The sequence below is a fragment of the Cheilinus undulatus genome, linkage group 2 (assembly GCF_018320785.1).
Source record: "Cheilinus undulatus linkage group 2, ASM1832078v1, whole genome shotgun sequence".
Classification (NCBI taxonomy): Eukaryota; Metazoa; Chordata; class Actinopteri; order Labriformes; family Labridae; genus Cheilinus; species Cheilinus undulatus.
The window spans coordinates 2,640,361-2,664,582 of record NC_054866.1 but is presented as its reverse complement, the minus strand read 5'-3'; the positions used below and the strand labels follow the sequence as shown (position 1 = coordinate 2,664,582).

General features: G+C 40.4%; 2 protein-coding genes across 2 annotated transcripts in view; one reads left to right on the top strand and one right to left on the bottom strand.

Moving 5' to 3' along the window:
• Positions 1-24,222, top strand: part of veph1 (ventricular zone expressed PH domain-containing 1) — a 177,176-nt gene that overhangs the window by 26,786 nt on the left and 126,168 nt on the right. The gene's annotated exons all lie outside the window — the stretch shown is intronic.
• Positions 14-23,391, bottom strand: ptx3a (pentraxin 3, long a). The gene is made up of 4 exons (XM_041812966.1): positions 23,079-23,391; positions 13,956-14,115; positions 13,285-13,739; positions 14-3,172 (listed from the first exon to the last, which is right to left on the bottom strand). Exons 1-4 carry the CDS (start codon positions 23,215-23,217, stop codon positions 2,508-2,510), a joined length of 1,419 nt encoding a protein of 472 aa, XP_041668900.1. The 5' UTR covers positions 23,218-23,391; the 3' UTR covers positions 14-2,507.

The window sequence follows — 24,222 nt, the reverse complement described above, 5'->3', positions numbered from 1 at the left end:
ACAATGCAACATCTGGAACTTGAAAATGTTTATTCATACCTCACTCTCCTTTCATCCACTCATGTTAAGCAAAATATATTTATATACAAAATACATTCACTTTCACTTTTTCACAAGAAAAAAATAATTGAATTTACAGTTATACAAGACAGCTTAGCTCATAAAAGATGAGATTATGTAAACATTATCCTCAGTTTCTTTCATCACAAACAACACAATTAAACCTCACGTTACAAATAAAACTGTTTTACTCTTATTACTCTATTTAGTATAAAAAGAAGACACATAATTACCCTACATTAAGAAACCTACAAACGAGAACTAACAAAGTAGTACAGGAATTACAGATGTAAACACTTTCATGAGTACAAGTTTGGAAAGATAACTGCTTTTAAAAGCTTTCACAAATTCAGGGAATTAAAATAAAGAAAAAAACATCATGTAGTGAGGAGATATTTCTGTACTTGAATGTTAATGTGACGATGAAAACAAGTCCAGCAAGTTAAGGGCACAAAGGTGTTTTATATGTTATGGAGAGCTGCAGGGGTGATGGTGGAAAGAACGCTGATGGTTCCATCAACAGAAAGACAACAGGCAAGTCTATGGCAACGTACTGGCTTTGTTCATGAAGATAATCTTCACAACTAAACACAACATCAGAACTTTTATGTGTGAATTTGATTGGTGGAAGGAGCTAATACTGGGTTATAGAGTAAGTACACCACAGTCGACTGACTCCAGCATCGCTAAACTCCAACTTTGACCTCTTCTTCAGAAGGAGTCTTGGGCAGTAAATTGATATGAAAACCTCACCTGCAATGCAATGAGCAGCACATGCATCATTTCCGTGGCTCTCTAACCTTCGATTCATGGATAGCACGGTCAAGTTGTCTTGATTTGAGTCGTGCAACTCAAAATTTGTGCATGAATCATCTGGAAATTGCATAGTGTAAGCCCAGCTTTACTTAGCTATGTTTTTAGCTAATGATGAGAGCGGGGGAAAGACATGCGGTAAAGGGCCCCAGGCCGGATTCGAACCTGGGGCGTCCACGTACGTGGAGCGCGTTAAACCACTAGGCCACCTGCACCCCATTACTAAGCTAATGTTTGCAACCACCTTCTGTAAGACATGAAAAAATCTGTGTTTACTTTTACTTTTTTCCAAGTATCTTGACAACTTCTCAAAGATTACATAGACCAGATGGATGGGTCAGTTTTTTCCTTGATGGATGCTTTAAGGTTAGGGTTAGGGTAAGCCTCTAAAAATGAGATCAGTCCATTTACCGTATCCAGCCACAAGGGGGCAATTGAGATATTTTTGCTGGGGACTGGGGCTGTTATGTTCTGCTAATGTGAAACATGTGTGTCCTGATTGGTGAGAAATAAACATGCAAGGTTTTTAGTATTGATTCTAGTATTGACATCTGAATTTGAAAGAAAAGCACAGTTTTAATCAAGAATGAACTCAAAAGTATGTGTAATTTGCCAGTAATGGCCAATCTGGGCATTTTCTTAATCTCAGTTTTTTTAGACATCCAAATATCTGTGTAGGATCTCAGTTATCCAGGTCATGGTTATCCAATGCAGATCAAGTGGCAACTGGACCGGTTACAACTATTTGAAGACGTTTCACCTTTCTCCGAAAGGCTTCTTCAGCTATGAAATGACTGGGTAAGGGTCAGAATAGCCTAGGCTTCCCATTGCCATGCAGAGGAGCTGTGTGGTCATCTGACAGCCATTGATCAGCGTTTTATACATCCAAATATTTTTTCCTCTTTATATTTCTGAATGCGATCATGTTCTGGGGGCTGGTTGGGAAGATGTGGGGGCCTGATGTGGCCTGCCAGGTGATGATTACTGCCATAGACTTTGAGGCGCTGGAACAGTAGGCACTAAAATGCAAATTCGTTTCTCGATTTTTGGACTCATTCCTGCAGCACTCTATTTTGATGGCAGATTATTTACTCATTAGCATGGTACCTTTGTTTTTAGTTGATCTTTGAGTCTATAAAGGTTTTAAGTAATTTTCAGAGAGCTGAATTGCAGGATTTTCTCATTTACCAGTCCTTGACCTCTCGTTTTCATCTCCTGCATGGCCATCTGATGATCCCACATCACGTTCATGTTCACAATAAACTCTTTGTCTTCCTCAGAGTCTAATTAAATCTTTGGTAAATGCTGCATGCAGCACATTTCCTCCTACAATACAAGGCACGTCATTGTGATGTGTGTTGTGTGTCCTCAGATTTTAAAGGGTATGCTACAGAAATAAACTCCCCTGTTCTTGCAGCTTTCGCATGTTTGAACATTTTCAGTCAAGTCCATTGCAGCATCATTGTTCGTGACTATATGGAAGATGGAAATTGAAAAGAACACAGAATATAACTACATGGACCAAGAGTGTGATGAGACTAGCAGTTTTCCATTCTGAGTATGGTTAAGATGTTGCTGTTATGACGATGATGATTCTGATGATGATGCTGACTATTTCCACCACAGCGAGCCTGCTAGTTGATAAACTGAGCTCCTCCATGTGGCACCATCTCCGTTACTCCCCACGCCACCACATTCCCTCTCTTTGCACAGCCCTGCCCCTCCTGCAGAGCCAGCTGGGAAATCTCCTCCTCCGACAGCACCCTGTCCCACATGTTCACCCCCGTCATCTTCCCTGCGAACGCCAGCTTGTGGTCGAACCCTCCCTCGAACCCTGGCATCCCACTCCCCATGTTTGAAGGCACGGGGCAGCAGCCGTTCCTCTCCTGACCAAGCTGCAGCGAGCCTCCGTCGGGTAAGACGTGTCCTTCTGCAACCCCAGGGGTGGACGCCACCTTTTTCCCGCCTGCCCACAGGGACGCCAGGCCCTGCTTGGAGGACCAAGCTCCACACAGGTGCATCCACTCCGATGAACCTTCTGGGTTCACCACACCCCGAGCCTCCACCAGGTGAGCCTCTCCTCCAATGGTGAAGAGCGCTGACGATTGTGCGAGCAGAAGCTGGATCTCATAAGGGTTGCGGCGGTTTCCGTAAGAGAAAAGTACGGTTTTGTTGGAGACGGCGGTTGGTTTCACCCACATGCAGGCGGTGAAGGAGGAGAGGGAGAGAGGGACCTCTGGTAGGACGGCTGTGTAGATTCGACGGGAACGCATGGGGAAGAGCAGAGCCGTCTCACAACCTAGAGAACAAGAAGATTGGATTTAACGTTAACGCCAGGTTTGGATCTGTGAAATAGACTTTATTTTTCATCATAGATATAAAATTAGGAGATTCCTCTAAAAATGTTAGACACAGAACCTTAAAGCTCCTGTGATTGGTTTTAAATGTAATGTTTCTTTAAGAGCAAGAAAACTAAAATAAAACATCATTTAGAAGACTATTTCTGTTGTGATTTATATACGCATTAAATGGATAAAAAGTATTTGTTCACACCTGATATTTATTAAATTCAGGTGTTTCCATCAGACCTGTTACCACAGTTGTATGAAATAAAGTCTCTATTTAGAAGCATCTGTGATCCTAAACGGGTCGTTCTGAAGAGCTCAGTTACTTCAAGCGATGTACTGTGATGGATGTCACCTTTGCAATAAGTCGGTTTGTTAAATTCTATCCCTGCTGGATATTCCACTGTCAACTGTAAGTGATACAATTAGAAAATAAAGAGTTTAGGAACAACAGCAACTCAGCCAGGAAGCAGACCATGTAAAATCCCAGAGCAGGGTCAATGACCGCTAAGGTCCTTTACCCTTTACCTACTGAGTCTAAAAAGGGCAATTTGGACATTTTTTTTTATTATGGCTGTAAAATAGTCAGGAAATGCCCTAAGTCTGAGAGCTTTGGTCCCTTTTCCCAGGAGTATAGTACGTGAACTTGACTTTTCAACATCTGGTTAATGATTATTGCACATTATATGAAATGTCAGCAGTTGAAAAGAAGAACAACACAAAACTAGATTTGTTTTTCATGGCTTTTATGGGAAGAAATGTTGTTATTGCTCATGAAGTTTTGATTTGACATTTGAAATGTGAACCTATACATGTTTAGAACAATCACCAGTCATTTTTTGAATCTAGGACTCTGGGTGTGGAAAACACAGTGCAAAAGATAACTATATACATAGGCCACAATTAGTGCAAATAAAGGTGGAAAAATGCATTCTTAACATTCTCAAGTTACATATTGTTATTGCACATGACAGACACGCACAAATGTCACTATCTAACGCTAAAAACACCACTCTCGCTCACTCTCCTTTTACTCTCCTCCGTCACTCTCCTTTTCTCACTCGTCTTCTGCCAAAGCTGCCGTTTTTGCGGTGCTGTTTGACATTACCCTAATATATATACTACACATCATATATTACTGGAAAGCACAGATTCTCAGCTCTCTGTCAGCGTTGGAATTTTTTAGATTGAGCAAACTTTCGAGGAGTTACAGTGTTGAGAATCCGTGTAGCGGTCTCACGATATTTCAGGTGTTTTGTTATGAATGCCTACGCTATATGCTTGCACCATAATGAACCATACATGTGTGCATGCCCACAGTTCTCAGCTTTCCAACTTTGTTGGAATTTTTCTGATCGGACGAACTTTGACAGAGTTACGGTAATAATACTCTGGACATACAAAACCCAGCGCCGGCGCTGGGTCAGTAGGTAAAGGGTTAAAAGTCCCTAACGCTCTGCTGACTCCACATCTGAAAAGTTCTGAACTTCCACTGGCAGTAATGTAAACACTAAAACTGTGCAGTGGAAGCTTCATGAATGGTTTTCCATGGCTGAGCAGCTGCATGCAAGCCTCACAACACCAAGTCCATTACTAAGCGTCAGATGGAGCGGTGTAAAGCACACTAACACTGGACGGTGGAGTGATGAATCCAAAGTCTGGGTTTGGCGGATGCCAGGAGAACGTTACCGGCTTGACTGCATTGTACCAACTGTGAAGTTTGGTGGAGGAGCGATAATGGTATGGGCTAGACCCCTTATCTCCAGTGAAGGTCAATCTTAACACTTAAGCATGTCAAGACTTTTTAGGACAATGCTATGCTTCCAACTGTGTAGCATCAGTTTGGGGAAGGCCCTTTTCTATTCCACCATGACTGTGCCCCAGTGCACAAAAGCAAGGACTATAAAGACATGGCATGAGTTTGGTGTGGAAGGACTTGACTGGCCTGCACAGACCCTTGACCTGAACTCATTCAAGCACCTTTGGGATGATCTGGAACAGAGATTGTGAGCCATGGCTTGTTTCTCGTCCGACATCAGTGCCTGACCTCGTAAATGCTCTACAGAGAGAAACACTCCAAAATCTTGTGGAAAGCCTTCCAAGAAGAGTGGAGGCTGTTATAGCTGCAAATCAGCTATCATCATATTAAATTACATGGATTTGAATGATTGTTAAGTCCCTGTTGGTGTAATGGGCAGGTGGCTGAATACTTTTGTCCATAGAGTGTTTTTCCTCAAGGCTCAAGGGGATGATGTATTGTATTGTACCTTACTATAATGCATTGTATTGCATTTGTGTTATCTCGTATCGTAACATACCATACCGTACTATACTATGCTTACTGTATCTTATCTTATGGTCGTTAATATCGTTGTGGTATAAAACAGGAAGTTAAAACAGAAAGGACCTTAAATGTAACCCTGTAAGACTCCATAGGCAATCAACAGAAATTTAAAGTCAGACAAATCCTCAGCCACTATATTCTTTAATGTCAGAGTCCATCAGGCATTACCATGTTGGAGAAATACTCATGGATGGGTAGGTTGGTCTCATGCTAGCAGAATTCATTCATACAGTTCATGTTGTTGGTTGCTAGTTGGTGGCAGTATTAGTAATGGACATCTAGTTGAAATAAACACAGTCAAGGTTCAGCGGTCGGTCAGGTGATGAGATCATAAATCTGAGGACGTTTTTTCCGGCCCCACCAACGTGCAAACATAACACCCTATCTGGGTCAAATGGTCCATTGGCTCGTTCTGCTTCATTTGAGTGTTTTCTCTCCTGTTCTCTGTTTTTAATCATTCAGATACGCTGAATCACTCCCTTTCAAACCATCCTGCATTATGTGATAATAAAACTATCTCATATGTGAGTCTTTATGCACCGTCCACTTCATTATGCACATTAATCACACAAACTCCATAAGGCCTTTCATGCCTCTTATTTGGAGGGTTGCACTTGGGTCTCTGGAACGAAGCATGGATGTCTGTGTTGTAATTCTGTCCAGTAGGTATCGGATGTGTCAGTGCTAACGGTGGGCAGTAAACTGGTAAACTTTCTGTGGTGTGTTTAAAATTTTGACTCACTTGTTTTAAGTCCATGTCAAGTCCAGGAGTGATGTATTGTTCATGAATGAGCTGATACAAAGAGCTGGCTCATTTATGAATGCATCTGCACTTACTGTATTTTCAGGATGCATGTATTTTGAAAAGTAATTTCATGCTTCCATTACTTAAAAAAACTGAGCATAATTGGAGTAAAGCACTACCACCAATATCAGTCATAGGTCATCACAGATCATTGCTAAATTTAGCAGGTCAAATGAAGCCAAACTGGTACCTAAATGAGGAAGCTAAAAGTGCAGAGTCTTCTTGGTGAGTTGAGCCAAATGACCCAGATCACTGAAAGGAGACAAAATTCCCATCGCTAGGCTGAGGTGTTAACAAAGTCAGGCATGCAACTGCAAACAAAGCAGCCGCTAAAAGTCTCTAATACCGCTTTTGAAGCTAGGTTAAATCAACGATAAACATGCTGATTCCATCAGTGCTTGTATTGTGAATATCCCCAACAGGAAATGCGGTATAGTCAATATTAGCTTGACACATCTCAGCATTACGGAGGTGAAACTTAAACTGCAGGAGCACTGACAAAAAAATGAACACAGAGACTTTTTGGATCATTTTTCTGGGATCATAAGCTCAGACATGAGTTTAGTGTAGCATCATTGGTTTGCCTTAGGTTGAGGAGGCGGTCTGTAGCACCTGAATATAAATGTGTTATCCATCTTTGTTTTGCAATATAATACCATTACCATAAGTAGCAGGAAAAACACCATTATATGATATGTAGGCCATTTGGCTCAGGCCTAGTCAGTACCAGAGTTTGATACTCACCCCTTCGCATCAGACAGGCAACTTTTTTCCAGTCTTCCACTGGCCAGTGTTTGAATTATCACCTCAGTTTTCTGCTCTTTCTAGTGGTGTAAAGGTAATCCAATATGGATTGGTTAACTGATCTTAACGTCAAAGGTCCGAATGCATCGGTCCGTAGAGACCTGGGTTGGTAAAAATGAGGTATGAATCAGCCTTTGGACCGGTTTCAACGTTAGAGATCCGTTCACTGAGGCTCTGCTGCTTGTTTTAATAGCCCGTTCTGCCACGCTTTGTTCCAATGTCTTTAATCTCGCACAACCTTTTACTCTAGTTTAACTTCAAATGAGTTACGTTAGCTGTAGGTGCTCACTATGTAGCTGGATGTGTTGCACCGGTCACTGCCAAAACGTCTCTCAGTTACAGTTCTGCACCTCAGGAATCAAGTCATGTAGACTTAATATGAAGGAAGGATAACTTTTGAAATGTCTGCCCGTCTGTACGCTTTGGAGAAAAGCGATTCATGGGGTTTACAACCACAACGTGTTTAACAGACTGACTGATTTGGTGACATAATCAACATGTCTGAGCCCACTGATTAATATCAAGCAGAGAGGACTTCACCAAGCAAGAGATCAGCTGATCTCCAGTTCATTAATGAACATGTACCAGTAAAAACTCATTTTATTATTTACCTCCCAAATGTCAAAGTAAGACACCTGGAAAAATGTGTGACAAAGACTTTCTTAAACATAATTTCAGAATGTTTGCACAGCAGGGATTTAGTCTCTTAGTCCCAAAATAAACTTAGATTATTACGAAATTATCTTGTTTTCCCTTTTTTTCTTATTTCTGTTAAAGCAAAAAGTTATTTTGATTCCATAATCAGTTTGCAGGAATTTGACCAAATCGAATCAGATCAGATCTGACCGAATCATCCTGTAATTTTATTAGGGCTGGGCAATTCATTGCAAATTAGATTAAATTTAATATGGCCTGCTGCAATTTTCAAATAGCTCAAGTTGCAATATTTCTTTAACTTGAAAAGTATATAATACCAGTTTCATACTGTTTTTATGCACATAATGCAAACATTCATGTTTTTTTTAGAAAAAACATTCCTCCTTTACTAATGTGTATGTTTTTCTTATTTAAAATGGAATTGGCATAAAAATGATTATCCCCTCAATATAGCAATTGGTACAAAATTTGCAATATGAGCCAAAATAATCCCACTTAGATATCTCTTTAAATAGTTTTCCCTGGTATGTTAAATCTAATATTGTGTACATTATAATTTAGAAATATTTATTGCTTGTATTTATTGAAAAATGTAGTTAATTTAGTTGAGGAAACTAAAGATAATTGCATATTAAATTGCAATCGCTATACTGGGGGAAAAAAATTGCAATTCGATTATTTTTTGCAAATCGTTCAGCTCTAATCCTAATGAATCGGCAGGGAATGGAATCATAGCCTGTGAATAGAGATTTAAATCGAATCGTCTGGAGAAGGAGAGATTCACACCTGCAGCTCCACTAGGATGAAACAAAATCATAACAAAGTTGTAAAGCTGCAACATTTGAATGGTTGGGTCTGAATTTGGCATTAAGAACATGAAGTCTGCCAGACTACATCAACGATAGCAGGGTCAGAGTCTAAAAGTCTGATACTCGATCAGAACTTCAGCACAGCGCCTTGACCATGTCTACATGCCTAAATGTATCGTTAGCTGCCGTGTGATTGGCTGATTAAATATTAGCATTAATGAGCAGCTAAAGAAGAATACCTAACAAGGTTTCCAGTAGGTAAAGGTGTTTCCTACAGAGCTTTGTTGGAGGTAGACAGCAGCTCATGTTTGTGTTTGGAGTCTTTTAATTCAAAATGAGGGAAGCATTGACTTATCTTCAAGCCTTGGACCCTTTTTTCTCCCTCTTTTCTCTCTCTTGGACTTAGTTACACCCCCGTCCCCTGTGCAGTCCTCTTGTTAGCCACTCCATCTTGACTAAAATCAGAAATCCCAAATATTGACGTTACATTTGTCTCAGGTTTCTGCCACTCAGAAAATCACGCTGAAAAAAAGAGCTGACTGTGTGTGCGTCTGTGTTTGCTCATGATGGTTTCCATGTGGTCCTGCTTTCCCAGGGTGCTTTGGTGTGGTTTTTGTGGTGGCCTGCTAATGATTAAACCTTCCTGAGCTCTTTATGTAGGCCACTTTACATTACTGTTCTGAGGAGGTGGGTATGCGCTGGATGAGTAATGTAACGTATCCTGTTTGTTAACCATCTTAATCTGAATGAGTTCCAGGAGATTAATTTGTCTTCCTGACACATGTGGGATTAAACTTTGTTGTTCTTTTACTCACTCGTAGTCACTTTATCTCCAGAGTTACATTATAATTAGTCACCGTTCAGTCCAAGGATGAAGAGTAACCCACATTAGTGGCTTCGTAAACTTATACCACATGCTGCTGAAACTGAGCACTGAAACTCTGTGTCTGGCTCTGTCTAATCTCAACTCTTACTGCATGCAGAGTGCTCTGTAAGAAAGGCCCCGTATGGGGGCTTGAAGTCCTTCAAAATGTTGGAATATTAATGGTGTCTTTACAAAGATGGTATCTTTAATAAGTTATAGATAACATGGACTGATATCAGGCAGTAACCAGTCATCATTTTTCACTCCTCATCATCTTCAGTGTTTATTTTGACTTTTTTTCCTTGAATAAACATCCATCTATAGACTGCTACTACCAAACTTACTTTTAATTGTTCATAGCATAATATCGATATAATATTTTAAATATATGCACATTTTTAAAAGCAGTTCTGTTTAAGTACAAAAACTTCAGCAGCTGTAAGGTACTGGAGGATTGATGACAAGTTGAACTGAAATGTGATGGGGCCACTCTGCAAAATGCTTTGCTAGCTCAGTCTTGTTCTTACTAAGATTTCAGCTGAGAATCATTAATTTATCGTGGACAAATTGAGCTCCTAAAGAATTGAATTTCTCATATTTTATCTCATATAGTTCCACATGTTCTGCTTACATGTGCAGCTGATTGAGGAGACAAGAGTGTGCAAAAGTTATTTAAAAAGAAATATGTAGTTATTTCAGAAATTCACAGCATAAATATCAATATTCTGCTTTGAACAAATATTTGTTGGCATTTAAAGACTTCCATTTTACATTTATCTGCTTGCATCATCCTGTAATTTAGCCGTCTGCGACTTGATGAGCTGAATCGCAGGCAGCATCGTTAGGCGGTTTGATGCCAGTCTCATTCAGACGGCTGTGACCATCGCAGTCTCGTTACAGATCTTAAGGTTGAGCTGGCTTTTCAAAAACGTGTATGACCCCTGCTTTTAAAGTCTAGACAAGCCTAAGGCAGTTTGACCAGGTAGGTGATCACCACCTCATGCTCAAGATACAGTCATGTGTGTAATGTTTAGCCTGGTAGCATTTAGCAGAGCAATCTAGGTAAATGGAACCTAATATTTGTAAGTATATCTCTCTAAATTAGTGTGTAATTACCTGAATATGCAAAAAAATACCTTTATTAAATTAGAATAAGCCTTTTATTCCCTCTTGGGGAGGGTCCGCTCCATGAACTCCGCCATCTTGGCTTTTTGCATCTTGTATGTTTCTACAATACTACAGGTGGGAGAAGGTAGATATCAAGTTTGTTCTGCTAAATGCTACACACTGTACCTTCTTTAAGGCAGTGGTTCCCAGTGTTTTTCTTTGAAGCCCTCCCTACATGAAAGGCTGAGCACCCCACCCCCCAAATAATCCAATAAATAAAACAGTGACACATCATTACTGATTTTGTTTCATTGCTAGAAACCCAAAGAAAAGAGGCCTTTACTTTTTCATACAAAAACCCCTCAGTTTACGTTGTTTCCCAAGTGTTTTTTTCAGAACTTTAGTTACTGTGTGCAAGATTTTTGGCACCCTCCCTGTAGGGGGCCCCGGATCCCAGACTAGGAATGATTTAAGCTGTCTAATAAATATGACATCCATAATTACTATAGCCAATTTAAAAGCACCATCTTATTTCCTATTAAGATAATCATTGTCAGGTAGATCCCTATAGAACGATTCTGTATTAGAACAATAAATGCATGTATTACTGAGTGGTAAAATGGGATGTGTGGAGACGTGTTAAAGTGTTATGATGTGCTGAGATTAAGGTGTGGAGTTCTTCTGTTGTAAGGTGTTCTGAGTTCAGATTAGGATTTTTCCTGGCGTTGTTATCGGCAAAGAAGTGCTTTAAATGTCTTATTCACTTGCTGTACTGTTATTTAAATGGGAAAAGACTTTATTTTAGTGTTTGCCTGGGGTCTCCAGATTACTCAAACCACCCCTGGTGGTGTTTAACTGCTGAGATTTTGACCTACATTTGTATTTGACTCACCAGAATGTGTTTGTAATAAATGCTGAACAAACAGGAATAATTGGATCAAGATGACCGTTACCGCGCTGACCCTGTGCCTGCTAACTTCTTCTTCTTCTCCATGTTTAACCGGACTGAGCCTCGGCTGAGATTAATGTTCGTAAATGCAGGAAAAGGATGTGCTGCTGCTTGTAGAGGACAAAACGCCCGGAGACAGACAGAGGAAGTGTTGAGAAGGAACGCTGGCAGAGAGATGAGCTGTAGAGAAGCTGACAGGGGGGGGGGTCTCATTTATTAAACTGAAGCTAGGACCACCCCAAACAAGTCTGTAAGATACATCAGTATGTTTTTAAACAAGATACTGGGTAAGAGGAGAGCATTTTTATCAGATATGTTATGGTATAATTTGTGATGATGTTGACTTGGGGAAAAATAGAAGATAAGAACTACTTACACTAATATGCTAATTGGTCACAAAGTAATCCTTTTACAGTGTTTAATTTAGAAGCATTTATACCAACTCAACCCTGCTCAACCAAGGGGCCAAATTGCTGAAAAATACCTTTGCAAAGGCCTCAATCTGAGCGGTAAAAAGTGGCAAAAACGGCTTGAGCAGCATAGAAATAAAATCAAGTTGAAGATGGCAATAATGGACAAAAAGCAGCAAAAGTGGGTGAAAAGGGGGACAACTGGGGAGAAAAAGTGGGAAAAGATGGATGAGGACAAAAAGAGTTACAGGTGGAAAAAAATGGTCCTAAAGTGGCAAAAACAAGACAAAAAATGAGTAAAAAGTGACTAAAATGAGTTAAAAGCAGTCAAGAGTGGCAAAAATGGGAAAAAATAGGAACCAAGTGGTATTTAATGGCAAAAGGGTGCTTAAATGGGCAAAAAAATGTGAAAAGTGCAAACATAGGATAAAAGTGGATAAAAGAAGTGGCAAAAATGGCCAAAAATAGGAAACTAGTAATATTTAATGGCAGAGTGCAGCTTAAATGTGAAAAAAGTGGCAACAAATGGTGAAAAGCTGCAAAAATTGGAAAAATTGGTAAAAAAAAAAAAAGTTGAAAAAGTGGCAAAAATTTGAAAAAAGTGGCATAAATGGGGAAAAAGTTGGAAAAAAGTGATATTCAATGACAAAAAATAACTTAAATTGGTGAAAAGTGGTAAAAAAATGGGGAAAAAGTGGTGTTTAATGGTAAAAAGGAGCTTTAATGGGTGAAAAATGGCAAGAAAATGGTAAAAAGGGGCAAAAAGTTTCACTTTTTCAAGGTTTTCTGGGGAAAAATATTTAAAATTAAGACATAAACAAGCCACAAATATTCACGAAAGAGCCACATGTTGAGTATCACTAATTTATGCTGTTAATATAAATGACAGTGAAATTTTTGGAAAATTGGGTGGGAACAGGTGACAAGAAAGTATAGTTGCTAATTTTGACAGTTTTCCAAATAAAAATCAAGAAATTTCCCTCCACTGGGTGCCCAGGTCTGCTGTTTTAGTTGAGGTGGGATCAGACAGGTTTTAGTGTGATTTCATTTTTACAAAGTTTATCATTCTGGTGACGATCCTAAGTTTTTTATTTCCAGACAGAAATATCCAGGCATGCATTAGGCTGAAGGATTTGATGTTAATTTTGGCCCCTACAGCCCAGCTCTACCAGCAGCCTGACCTGAATGTGTCAAAGTAAAAACAAATTGAAGGTTGAAGGTTGTTTGGGCGCCGCTGTAGAAAGGTGAAGACAAATACAGACAGGGACAGGTAAAGACAGACGCAGAGATCGCTCCTGATAAGATGGATTTCTCACCTGCGGGGAGGAATCTCTGCCTCGATGACCTCATCACCTCCTCCTGCTGCGCCTTGGTCTGCTGCAGCGCGGCCAGCACCGCGTCTAAAGTCACATCTCGTGACGTCACGTCTTGCTCTTGATTCCCAGCTGCTCCCACCTCTGGAAACAGGGAGCCGATCTTTGAATTGACGCCCGTCCCAGCTCCGGGGTGGCTGAAGCAGCCGATCTCCAGCTTGGCGAGTCGGGAGGCTTGGCTGCGTGTTGCGGTGAGGATTTGCTGGAGCGTCCCCTCAAGGTGGAAGGAATTCCCGACGGAATTCACCGCAGCAGCAGCAGCAGCAGCAGGGGAAGTGTGGTCTTTGATTCGGAGACGCTCCAAGGTTTCTTTGAGGCGGCCCTCCAGGTGCAAGGCCATCCGTCTCCCTGCTGACTCCACAGCAACCCCGCATGAGCCGCCGTACTGAGCTACAAACCTGAAGAGAGGAGCGATTAAGACCTGGTCTGATGCTCTTCAGCAACCACAGAGGAACATCATCCACTTCAAACTATTGTCTAAGGATGGGACAGGATCTTTACCAGCACTGTTTTTAACTCAGAGAATATTCTGGTAAAGCCTAAATGTTCCATCTCTGATGTAGCTATGCTGGGAAGCATGATTGCTTTGACCTCTGACCTTTTGCCAAACCAACCTGAGCATTTCATTGCGCAACGAGCCCATCTCCACCTTGATGATGTCGTCTGCGTACTGAAGCAGCATGTTCTCCCTCATCTGGCTGTTCTCCAGCATGGAGAACATTTTGTCCCATTTGGTCAGTTCTGGAGAGCTGCAGGGAGCCGAGGTTGGTGTGGCTGGAGAAGACGTGCAAGAGATTGGAGAAAAGAAAGAAAAATTAGGATTTTAAATTGAATTATAAGTAATTTCTGCTTCATGCATGAAGAGATCAGCATCCGTAAATAAGCCACTCTCTTTGTTGGCTGGCTGATCAGAGCAGATCTCTGCTCCTATACTGTCTGAAGCTCTGCAGTCATATAGAGCTTCTTCACTGCACTGACTCCTGAGCAGGTTTATGCAGCATTGCTCCTCATCCTGTGTCACATTCTCATACTTGACTCTGATAACCTGCTCGTCAGAGGACTAAGGATTAAAACGGTGAATTACTCCTTCAGTCTAGTTCTTTACCAGATGCTCGGGCTTCAGAGAGGGCGAGCAGGAAGCAGAGCAGAGGTGGAAATGCTCTGATCTCTCTGGTTTTATAGGAAACCTTAAGGCTGTTTTGGTGAAGAGAAAAGCAGAAAGAGTAAATTATGTCAGAGTCTGCAGAGAGAAAAGCCTGGGATGCTGTAAGAAGAGGAGGCCAAGTTGTAAGAGCAGAGGTAAGAGCATGAGAAGACAACCGAGCGTATTCCCACGGCGGCCATGTTCCTGAACCTAAATACTGTTATCATGTCTGACTGCTATATTTCAGGTTGTCATATGAATTTATTTTTTTATTTTATCACTCCCTGGATAGAAAACTTCCAAAGACAGCGGGCGCTGATAATCCAGAGAGAAGTTAGACCAGATTTCATGGTAAAAGATAAGTCTGATAACCTCTAAGTTACCAGCAGATGAAAGTTAATGTACTACTACTCTTCCTGGTAATAATTAGATATGAATTTTTGTCGTGAGCATATTTACCGAAATATCTCAGATTTCTTAGTGAGACTAGTGATGACTTCTTGAACTTCTGAATTGTTTATCCTGGATTCTGGGTGCTGTGTTCTCCTAAGATTCCTAATATCACCTAAGAGCTTTCATGCCCATATAAGGGCATGAGACTGCAGGGCAGTGTGCAAACACATTGAAGAGAAAAACAGGATGAGTAAAATACATCAGAAGGCACACAGGATGGAGAAAAGAAGTAAAGAAGTGTCAGTAGTGTCCAAATTCAGATAAAAACACACTGCAGTAGAATTAAGTAATTTAACTCCAGTAGTGTAAATGTTATACACACCACTGACAGATAAAGATATCAGACAGAGCTGTCCTCAGAAACAACACACCTCCTTCTGTGATAAGGAAATGGTGAATTAAAGGGCACATATGATGGAAAAATCACTTTTTCAGGCTTTTCTAACAAAAATATGTGCCTCTGGCCCGTCCACAATCCCCCCAAATAATCAGAACACCCCCCACCCCCACCTTTCAGAAATGTGTGCTGAAACAAGCCATTCTCAGATTTTCCCCTCATGATGTCATGTGGGAAGTTAGCCCCCAGATTTGGTTGGCCCTCCCTGCTTGGCCCTCTTCTCTCAACCCTCTCCTGATCTGATCAGGTGAGCCGTATCCATGTCCTGAGAGGGGCGGAGTCAGGGGTGGAGTCAGACAGGTCATAGACACAGAAAAAGTTTGTTCTGAGTAGGGCTGATACAGAGGGGGTTTTTAGACATGCAAAAATCCAGTACTGGAGATTTTTTTCAGCAACAAACTTCACAGGCATGTTTTAGGGACCTCTGAGAGCAATATAAACGTGTCCTAAAAGGGTAAAATCTGTGACCTTTAAGTAGTAGCAGCAGTTTTCAGAACTCTGTTTCATGAAGACGGCCTCTCATATTTAAAAATAAAAACTGACGTTTTATTTTCATAAATTTTCCATAATCAATGAGAAATGCTCTTTAAAGTACACCTTGCCATCCAAGCTGGAAGCGGTCCAAGAATGCACATGTGCTGTTGGATCCAGGGATGCTAATGAGGTTACTTCCAGCGTGAATGTGGAAGTGCACTTTTAAGTACATTTCTCCCTCATTACAAAAACAGAATGTTAGTTTTCTGTTTAGTAAATACGCATTATGAGGGGATGATTTTTATTGAACGATTTTAAACAAGAAGTAGTATTGAGAAGGACATCGCAATGGTGGGTGGAGCTAAGCAGTGCTGGGCTAAACTGGATGGAAATGCAGAGTTTGGAGGTTTCAATGAAACGGGGTTAAGATTGGGCGTTTAAACTCGCAACCTATGGCCGCCTCCATGACAGGAATGTCCCATTACGAATATTTTTAGTCTTTATAAACTTCAAGAATTATTTGGGCTATTGTGAAATAAACCACAGGAAAGGTTGCTTTTAAATAAATTAAGACATGTCAGTGCAAAAATTGTATCTTTACATGAAGGTACATCGTTCAGACACTGTGTGTGATGGTAGTTTTTTTTTTTTTATTATTCTGAAGTACTGTTTAGTACAAAAATGTCAAAAACATGCTATGTTTATTTAGATATTTATATATATTTACATTTTACATTCAGGTCAAACATTGCACTACCAGATTAAAAGTTGGCCATATTTTACTCCTGCATTTGTTCATAGTAATAATTTCAGAGTGCTAAATTGGTAAAAACTCTAGAAAATATATTTTTAAAATGAAGTTACTGTGTCACCCTTCATTTTTTTTAATTAAAAGTGAATATTACTGTCCATAAAGGTGCTTTTTAGTGTTTTTGGAGTTAAGAACAAATCACAGGGATGGAAACTTTGAAACCGGTTCTCTGATAAATGACCTGAAATATAACAATGATAATATTTAATAAATAATAACAGTAATAAAGTGTGTCATCACAGGAATGTGGCCAGCGTGGGAATTTAGTCCACTGGCTTAAAAACCATTTCACTTTTCCATCATCGGCAGCTTGAAGGAGGAGGAATAAAAAAGAACAGGAAATTTTCTTTTAGACTGAAAGGGAGGAAGAGGAAGAGCTGCAGAGAGATAAAGAGGGTCCAGAGAAACACAAAGACGTAGGAGTTTCAGACGCCCTGTCCTGACTAAGGCCTGAGCCTCTCAGAGTCTGTTTAGACCTGCACACGTCCTCTACAGGAGCATTAGCACAGAGCTGCACGGCTGTTTTGGCTGCCCAGGGTTCATGCACTCGGCTCAAACACACGTCTGCCACATGGATTCTGATGGATGTGGCGGTAAGAAGGGTGTAAGGCGACCTCTTACGGCATTAGTGTGGATTCTTGACCCTCTGTGGGAGTTACCTGAGGGGGCTTGTTACAGCAGCTCTGCTACTGCATGCATATTATGACGGGGTTTGCTGCTTGTTTTTGAGGATAAACAGCATGTATAATGTTCTGCAAATGTAAGAATTATGTCCTATCATTTTTAAAGGATATAAATAATTTATTTTGTAACTTTAAAGTACTGGGGCAGGACAATATATACAATTTTTAAGACATATGGCTATAGTTTCATATGGCCTGATGTGGTAAAAGGATATTGTTTATATTCATTTGTTGATGCTGATTTTAAAAAGTAGAGGCTAGAACTTAATGCTTGGGGAGCCCAGCCAGACTGGGGGCCAACAAAATCATGGTTGATTGTAAAGTTAAGCTGTGGTATTTTATATTTAACCTGAAGTAAACCACTCTTTTCAAAGGAAAAAATGTCATTAATTTGTGTAGTAAGCAGCCCCCTTAAAAATGTAAATCTTTTGTTATAGGCAGAATTAGAATATGTTAAAAACAGCTAAAATGGGTTAATAATGGCAAAAAATGATGGGAAGGTGGTGAAATTGGATTTTAAAAGTAGCAGAAATGGGGGGTTACTGATTACCTGGGCCCACAGTAGGGAGGGTCCTTGAGAAGCCTACAATGAAATGTGTGTCTTTTTCATTTTTTCTTAGTAATTATTGTCATTATTGAATCAAAAGCGACTAAATGAATTGGTCAACAGACTAAAGTGTAAATCAAATGGAGTAAAATACGATGCCCCTCCTTTAAAAATGTCCAAATGTGCTGCAAAATAATGCAAGTAAATTTAATTTTAACCGTATTAAAAGTATTGCTCATGGATGGGGAAATTATGAATCAAAAATACATTAAAATGCAAAAATATTCGTAAATATTTGTAAACATTTGTTGATTGGCTAGCCAGTTAAGGGGGGGTCCTGTGTAATATTCCTTCGAGTGGCCCTAAATCCCAAGCTACGCCCCTGGTAATGTGTAGGCACACATTGGCAAATCAGCAGGCCTAGGCACCCTGTTTGTGAAGCCCTGATTTAGGGGATGGTTGTACTTTTTAGTAAATAAGACTGCTGGTGGATTGAAGTGGCTCCTTAATTCAAGGCAGCAGGTGATTCAAATGAGGTTAAATATAAATAAGCCATGGAAATTATGTGTGGGCTGTTACCTGCATTAGAGGCAGACATGTGAGTTTCAGTTGCTGACTGAAGACATAATGCTATTGACATGGAAAGGGTTTCCTACGTGCAGTCAGCTTGGGCCCATTTCTAACATCTACCCCCTACCTCTTCATTCTGAGTGCTTCCATGCTGCTTAAAACCGAGTGACAAAGGCAGTGGTGAGATCTTCCCCTATAATTGGTACCTTTCTCGTTTCTTAAATGTCATCTCTAGCGTTTAAGGTAAACAGAAACAACAAAAACAGCAGACATATGAGTGATTTTTCAAAATGCTTGTTGGACTCAAAGGGACCATGATGTACTGGAAAAACCTGAAAGGATGACATAGATTGCTGTCATACATTTCAAGTCTTATTTATGAAGAAACTGACTTTTTACACTTGGTGAGCAGACATCTTGCCAGGGCACTTTCTGAGATTTCCCATAGCTGTCAGTTTGGAGTGCACCTCTGGAAAATCTCCATTTGAAGGGTCAAATAGTTAAAGCACTTCACTCTACCTCCATTCAACAAGAATCAGGAATGTCGTCCTAATGCTGGACGTTAATGCCAGGTATAAGCCACTCCTCTGACGTCAGGTTCCTTCCCTCCTTCCTCACACACCTGGAGACAAACTCAGAAAGAGTTTATGACTCTTCTCAAATGTCCAGCACAGTGATTTTAAACTTTACTGTTTTACCCTCTCCTTCATACTGCCACCTCTCTTCTCGTTGGCAGGCCCTAACAGCTTTTTTCTCCTTTTATAGCTGGAATTCATGTGCTGGTATTTTACAGTTCCTCGTTATTTGCTCAGGTTCTTACTTTCTGCCCTCAGTGTGTTTAAATCACTTCACTAACTGCCCAGAGCGAACCTGTTGGTGTTGTAATTACACCTCCTGCCAGCTTTGGAACAACAAACAAAAGCAGAGTGCTGCCACATGTGCTCACACTCCCTCTTTCATGTTCTTTCCAGAACAGCTGACGGAGACTTTAATGATGTGCGGTGATCGGTGGCCAGTCATTCATGCTGTAATACGCGTTGGTTCTGGTTGGCAGATGAAAAAGCCCTCTGATTTTCTGCCTCAGCATATTCTTTGATTCTGCTCGTCTCTTGCACGAACGCTGTGACTGCCAACAGTCTGTGTACTGTTTACACTGAGCTACTTGGAGCTCTTCTGCCTCTCTGTCATTCATGTAACCAGCCCTTTTGAACGCGTTAGATGTAAAAAAATGATCTAAAACATTAATCAAACATAGGTATTAGGGACCTCATAGCTAAGATTTTGTCACAGGAGCACAGGAGTGTTATGTTTCAGCTCTTTCCTCCTGAGCTGTCATGATCAGGGGAGGAAAAAGACTCACGCCAAAGTACAGTTACTCTGGTTAAAATTTACTTCAGTATAAGAACAAGTACAGGTCTATAAATGTACTCAAGTAAAAGTTTGGTTTTGTATTATTTATGCAAAAATGCATGTTGGCTCTTAACCCTTTAAAGCACAATAAAGACAACTATCTCTCCAGGACAACCTGGGCTATTATAATGTTTGCTGCAAGGACGTCAGATGATCACATCAACAGTTACATGACCACAACGACAAAATTAAAGAACAAAACGGAAATCTCATTGAACTTTTTGCAAATCACAACAAATCCACAACGAGTCTGAAGTACCACCTCCGGGCAAAACGCATCTTTGCTAATGTTAGCAAAGACGCTAACAACAACAACACGGGGTCAAGCCATGATAGCTAATGTTGCTAATGTTAACAAAGATGCTTACAACGATGCGGAATCGAGCCATAACGCTGAGCTGCACCGGCACAGTCCAGCAGACCTGGATTTGTCCCCAAAACGACAACATCTAAGCTAACTATTGCGGTCGCCAATGGGTCGCCAGAGACCGCAGACCATCGACATCATTGACGACAAGGGGCTTCAAGACATCATCCAGGTCTCCTCTGATGACCCGTACCACTGAACACCTACAAGAACTACAGTCACAAGAATCCCTGAACTGTATGACAGCTAAAAAGGCAGCTGAAGTGGAGCAGCTAGCCTGAGCTACATTTATTAGACTGAGGAGAGACCACTGGACATCAGTCAGCTACTTCAGCTACCTCGGGGTAACAGCACACCTGATCATTCACTTTACAGCACAAGTTATTTTCTACCTGATGTGTTTGTCTGCTGGGCTCTACTGCTGTTTATGAATATTATTGCTCAGTGAATTAAGACGTTCTGATTTACAAACCACAAATAAGTTGAACAACTCTAGTTTGTTTAATATTTCTTCATTTAAACACCATACTGCTACTAATTTATCTCAAACAAAAAATACAAGTAAATGGTAGTATTTAAATTCATTTATAGAAAATAATAATAACTAGAAAAGCACTCAGAGAGCACAGACCTCTGCTATAAGCCCTATCTCCCAATAGTAAAGAATCCTTAAAAAAATCCAGGATCCATCTCCATGTGCCCCCCACCACAGCATTTGCCGATTACTCCCTCCTTGGTGGAGTGGAAACAGGGTGAGGCAAACAGTGGCTTCGCTATGGGTGGACTGTCGTGGTGGAAGAATTGCCTGCTAGTGCCAACAGACGCACTGACAGTCACACCCATGGTCTCACCGGACGACTGGAAGTCATGTCAGAGGGTGAATATTCCTCTGTTCCTCCCAGCATTGTGAGTATTCTCGCTACAATTCGCTGTCTTTCTCTCTGTTACGCTCCGACTCGTCTCCTCGACCGGGGGTGCGTCTTTCAAACTCTGTAAACTCCAAAACTTTAAATAGAAACACACCCAAAAATGCTGCTGGGATTGAAGTTACTCATGTCCGCCATCTCCTGGTGTAAAGTGGTAACAGCGTAGACCTCTGCCATTAGCTCTATCTCCCAATAGTAAAGAATCCTTTAAAAAACTCCTGGATCCAGACAGTGATCCTGATCAGTCCCAAAATCTAATCAGTTCTTCCTTATGCCATTCCTGACATTTCCTGAAGATTTCCTGAAAATCCTTCCATAACTTTTTGAGTTATGTTGCTAACTAACAAACAAACTAACAAACCCACACGATCACATAACCTCCTTGTGTGAGGTAATGATACATTTTTTTAGTAAAAAGCACTTTTAAAGTGCTATACATAAAGTTAAAATAATGAAAATAAACACTTGATAATGAGAACATTTAAAAATCTAAAAATTACTGAAACTAGAGAAATGCTGTGATTGTGATGTGATTAACTTGATTGATTTTTTAAATCGATTGACAGCACTAGTTTATTTCTCATAAAACTAGTTTGAGGAGTGCCAATGATCAAATGGCCACATCTTCCAATATTTTCAGATTTCCACATGTTAGACATCTTTGGAAATCTTAGAAACCACACTTTCTACACTTTCAGTATTTGTAAAACACTCAAAACTCCCCTGGGGAGACTTGTTCCTGTTTTTCCATGGCTGGACACATATATGTCAAAACTTTAACAATCTCCTACGCAGCCTCTATTATTTATTATTTTTGATCAGAAAAGGAGCAGAAGAAGCTGCATGTGCTGTAAAAAAACAGAAGTACCACCTAAATACCCAAATACCTGTGGACCTCTGTGCTAAAATACTGTTGGTAATTTGCCTTGGAATTTGTACAAGACTAAAATACAGATGTCCTGTGTGATCATTAGAAATGACCAGAGGGCCCTAGGTAATACTAGTCCTGTGTGAATGAGGTGTTAGATTTCTCTAGTTTCCTGCCCTTGCTATGTATGTAATGGTAATGGAACAGCTAAAACTCAGATTTTCTTCAGGATCACTGAGGTACCTCCCTGCCTGCAGCTGTTCTAGGCGGATTTTTATCAGTCGTGAATATCAGCAGAAATGTTAAAATCTGCCAGTACAGGTAATTCCCTTTTTAAGCTAATTTCTGTTTTATACTGATGTGATGCTGATAATCTTGTGCATCCCTACTTGCTATGGATACTCAGTAAAAGTTCAGTTATTCTGGATTAAACTTAGGTAGAAGTAAAACAAAAAGTACAGGTGCGTAAAAAGTTTATCAGTTAACAATTGCAATTAACTGAGATAAAAGATAATGATTTATCACATGATTTATTGTCCCTTTTTCACACATTTTGATTAAGTTACAGCATCCTCCTGCAGCCACAGTGATGTAACTCCACCACTGCTCCTAAATGTCACATTTCACTTTAAAAAACACTCACAGGTATCTCAGTGGACAAGTCAGAAGTCATCTGAACCTTAATTTTTCAAACATTTACCTTTTTACTGTCCCCTTCCTTCCCTTTTAATCCATTACAAGTTATTTTTTTTACCATAGTCAACTTCATTTTACATTCGTCTAACACTGTATCCAAACAGGAAGTGACAGGAGAAAAATCCAAATTTAAATTTTGATTACAGCAGATGTGATTTTTCCTGATTAACCACAGAAATTTTCAGATTAACTGATATAAAAATTTTAATGCTTTAACAGCCCTACTTCCCACCCTTTGCTATTTTGTGATGACTCTTCCTCCCTAAAGCATGAAGACTTCGGGATGAATGAAAATGTCCTGAGCTCACCTCTTTCCTCTAATCCTACAAGAGCTCAGCCAAAGAATTGAATTAAACGAGAGAATCAGATAAATCACATGGTGAGCACTTACGTTCTGGCGTGTCGCTCTCTGTGATTTCATTGTAGAAGGGGTCAGCGTAGTTGACCTCGATATCATCCTCGTACGCCAGCAGCAGACACACGCACGCCGACAGCACGCACGCCGCCCGGGGGAGCCTCCAAAGAAACATGCTGCAGAGAGAGTGAGGACAGATGTCTGGTTCAGGTCTGCTGAGGTCTACCTGCTGGGCTCTGTGGGGCTGGAGTAGAGCAGAGAGCTGTGGTGATGAGTGTTTGGTCCTTCCTTGCTGCTGACTGTCTGTCTGTGTACAGGGCTGCAGGTCCACCACTCTCTTTTTCAAGCCCTCACTCTCCTTTACAGGATTGTCCCTCCTCCCTAATGACTACCCACCCCCCTCTCTCTCACTCTCCCTTCCTTCCCTCTCTCTTTCGCTCTTGTTAAATGCTGAGCAATCCTTTGGCAGGAAGCCCAGCAGAGTAGAGTAGTCCAGCCAGAGAGAGGGGCTGCTTGAGCTCAATTGAATTACCACACAGAACTTTCCATTGGTTTACTGTACTCATCCATAAACCTGCACATCACAGCTCTTAGCACAGGGTAAATCTGATTTATTAAAACTGTAGTGTTAGTTTTATACTTGTCACACATTTTTCTATAAGTTGTGATCACTCTCCACTCTAAAGGAGTTTTAGGAACTCTCATTATGCTAACATGCACAGTTATGTAGAGCTGTAGCTACAGCTGGACTGAAACATTCAGTTCTACTGCCTTTAGGGATGGAGAATAATCCATGTAACATTCGTTCATTTAATATTTAATTGATAAATAAATGAAAAATGCCTCATTGTTCACTTTTCTGTTTTAAAAACAGCTGTAAGCAGTCAATTTGATTAGTATCTAGTTTTCATTTCCTGGTGCAAAATCAAATAGACATCCTGAGAATCACATGCCCATCGCTGAGGGGTTCATGCTTCCTGTAATGATATACGGCAGGGGTTTTCAAACATTTATGTCTAATCTTTAAATCACTTTTTTCCATTTCTTCTCCATTTTACCCCATTCTTGCCTTATTTCAGCTTTTTGCCCATTTAAGCTTTCATCATTAAATATCCTTCTTTTCCCTCCAAGTTTTTTTGCTCATTTTTGTCATGTCTTTTTGCTACTTTTATCCCATTTT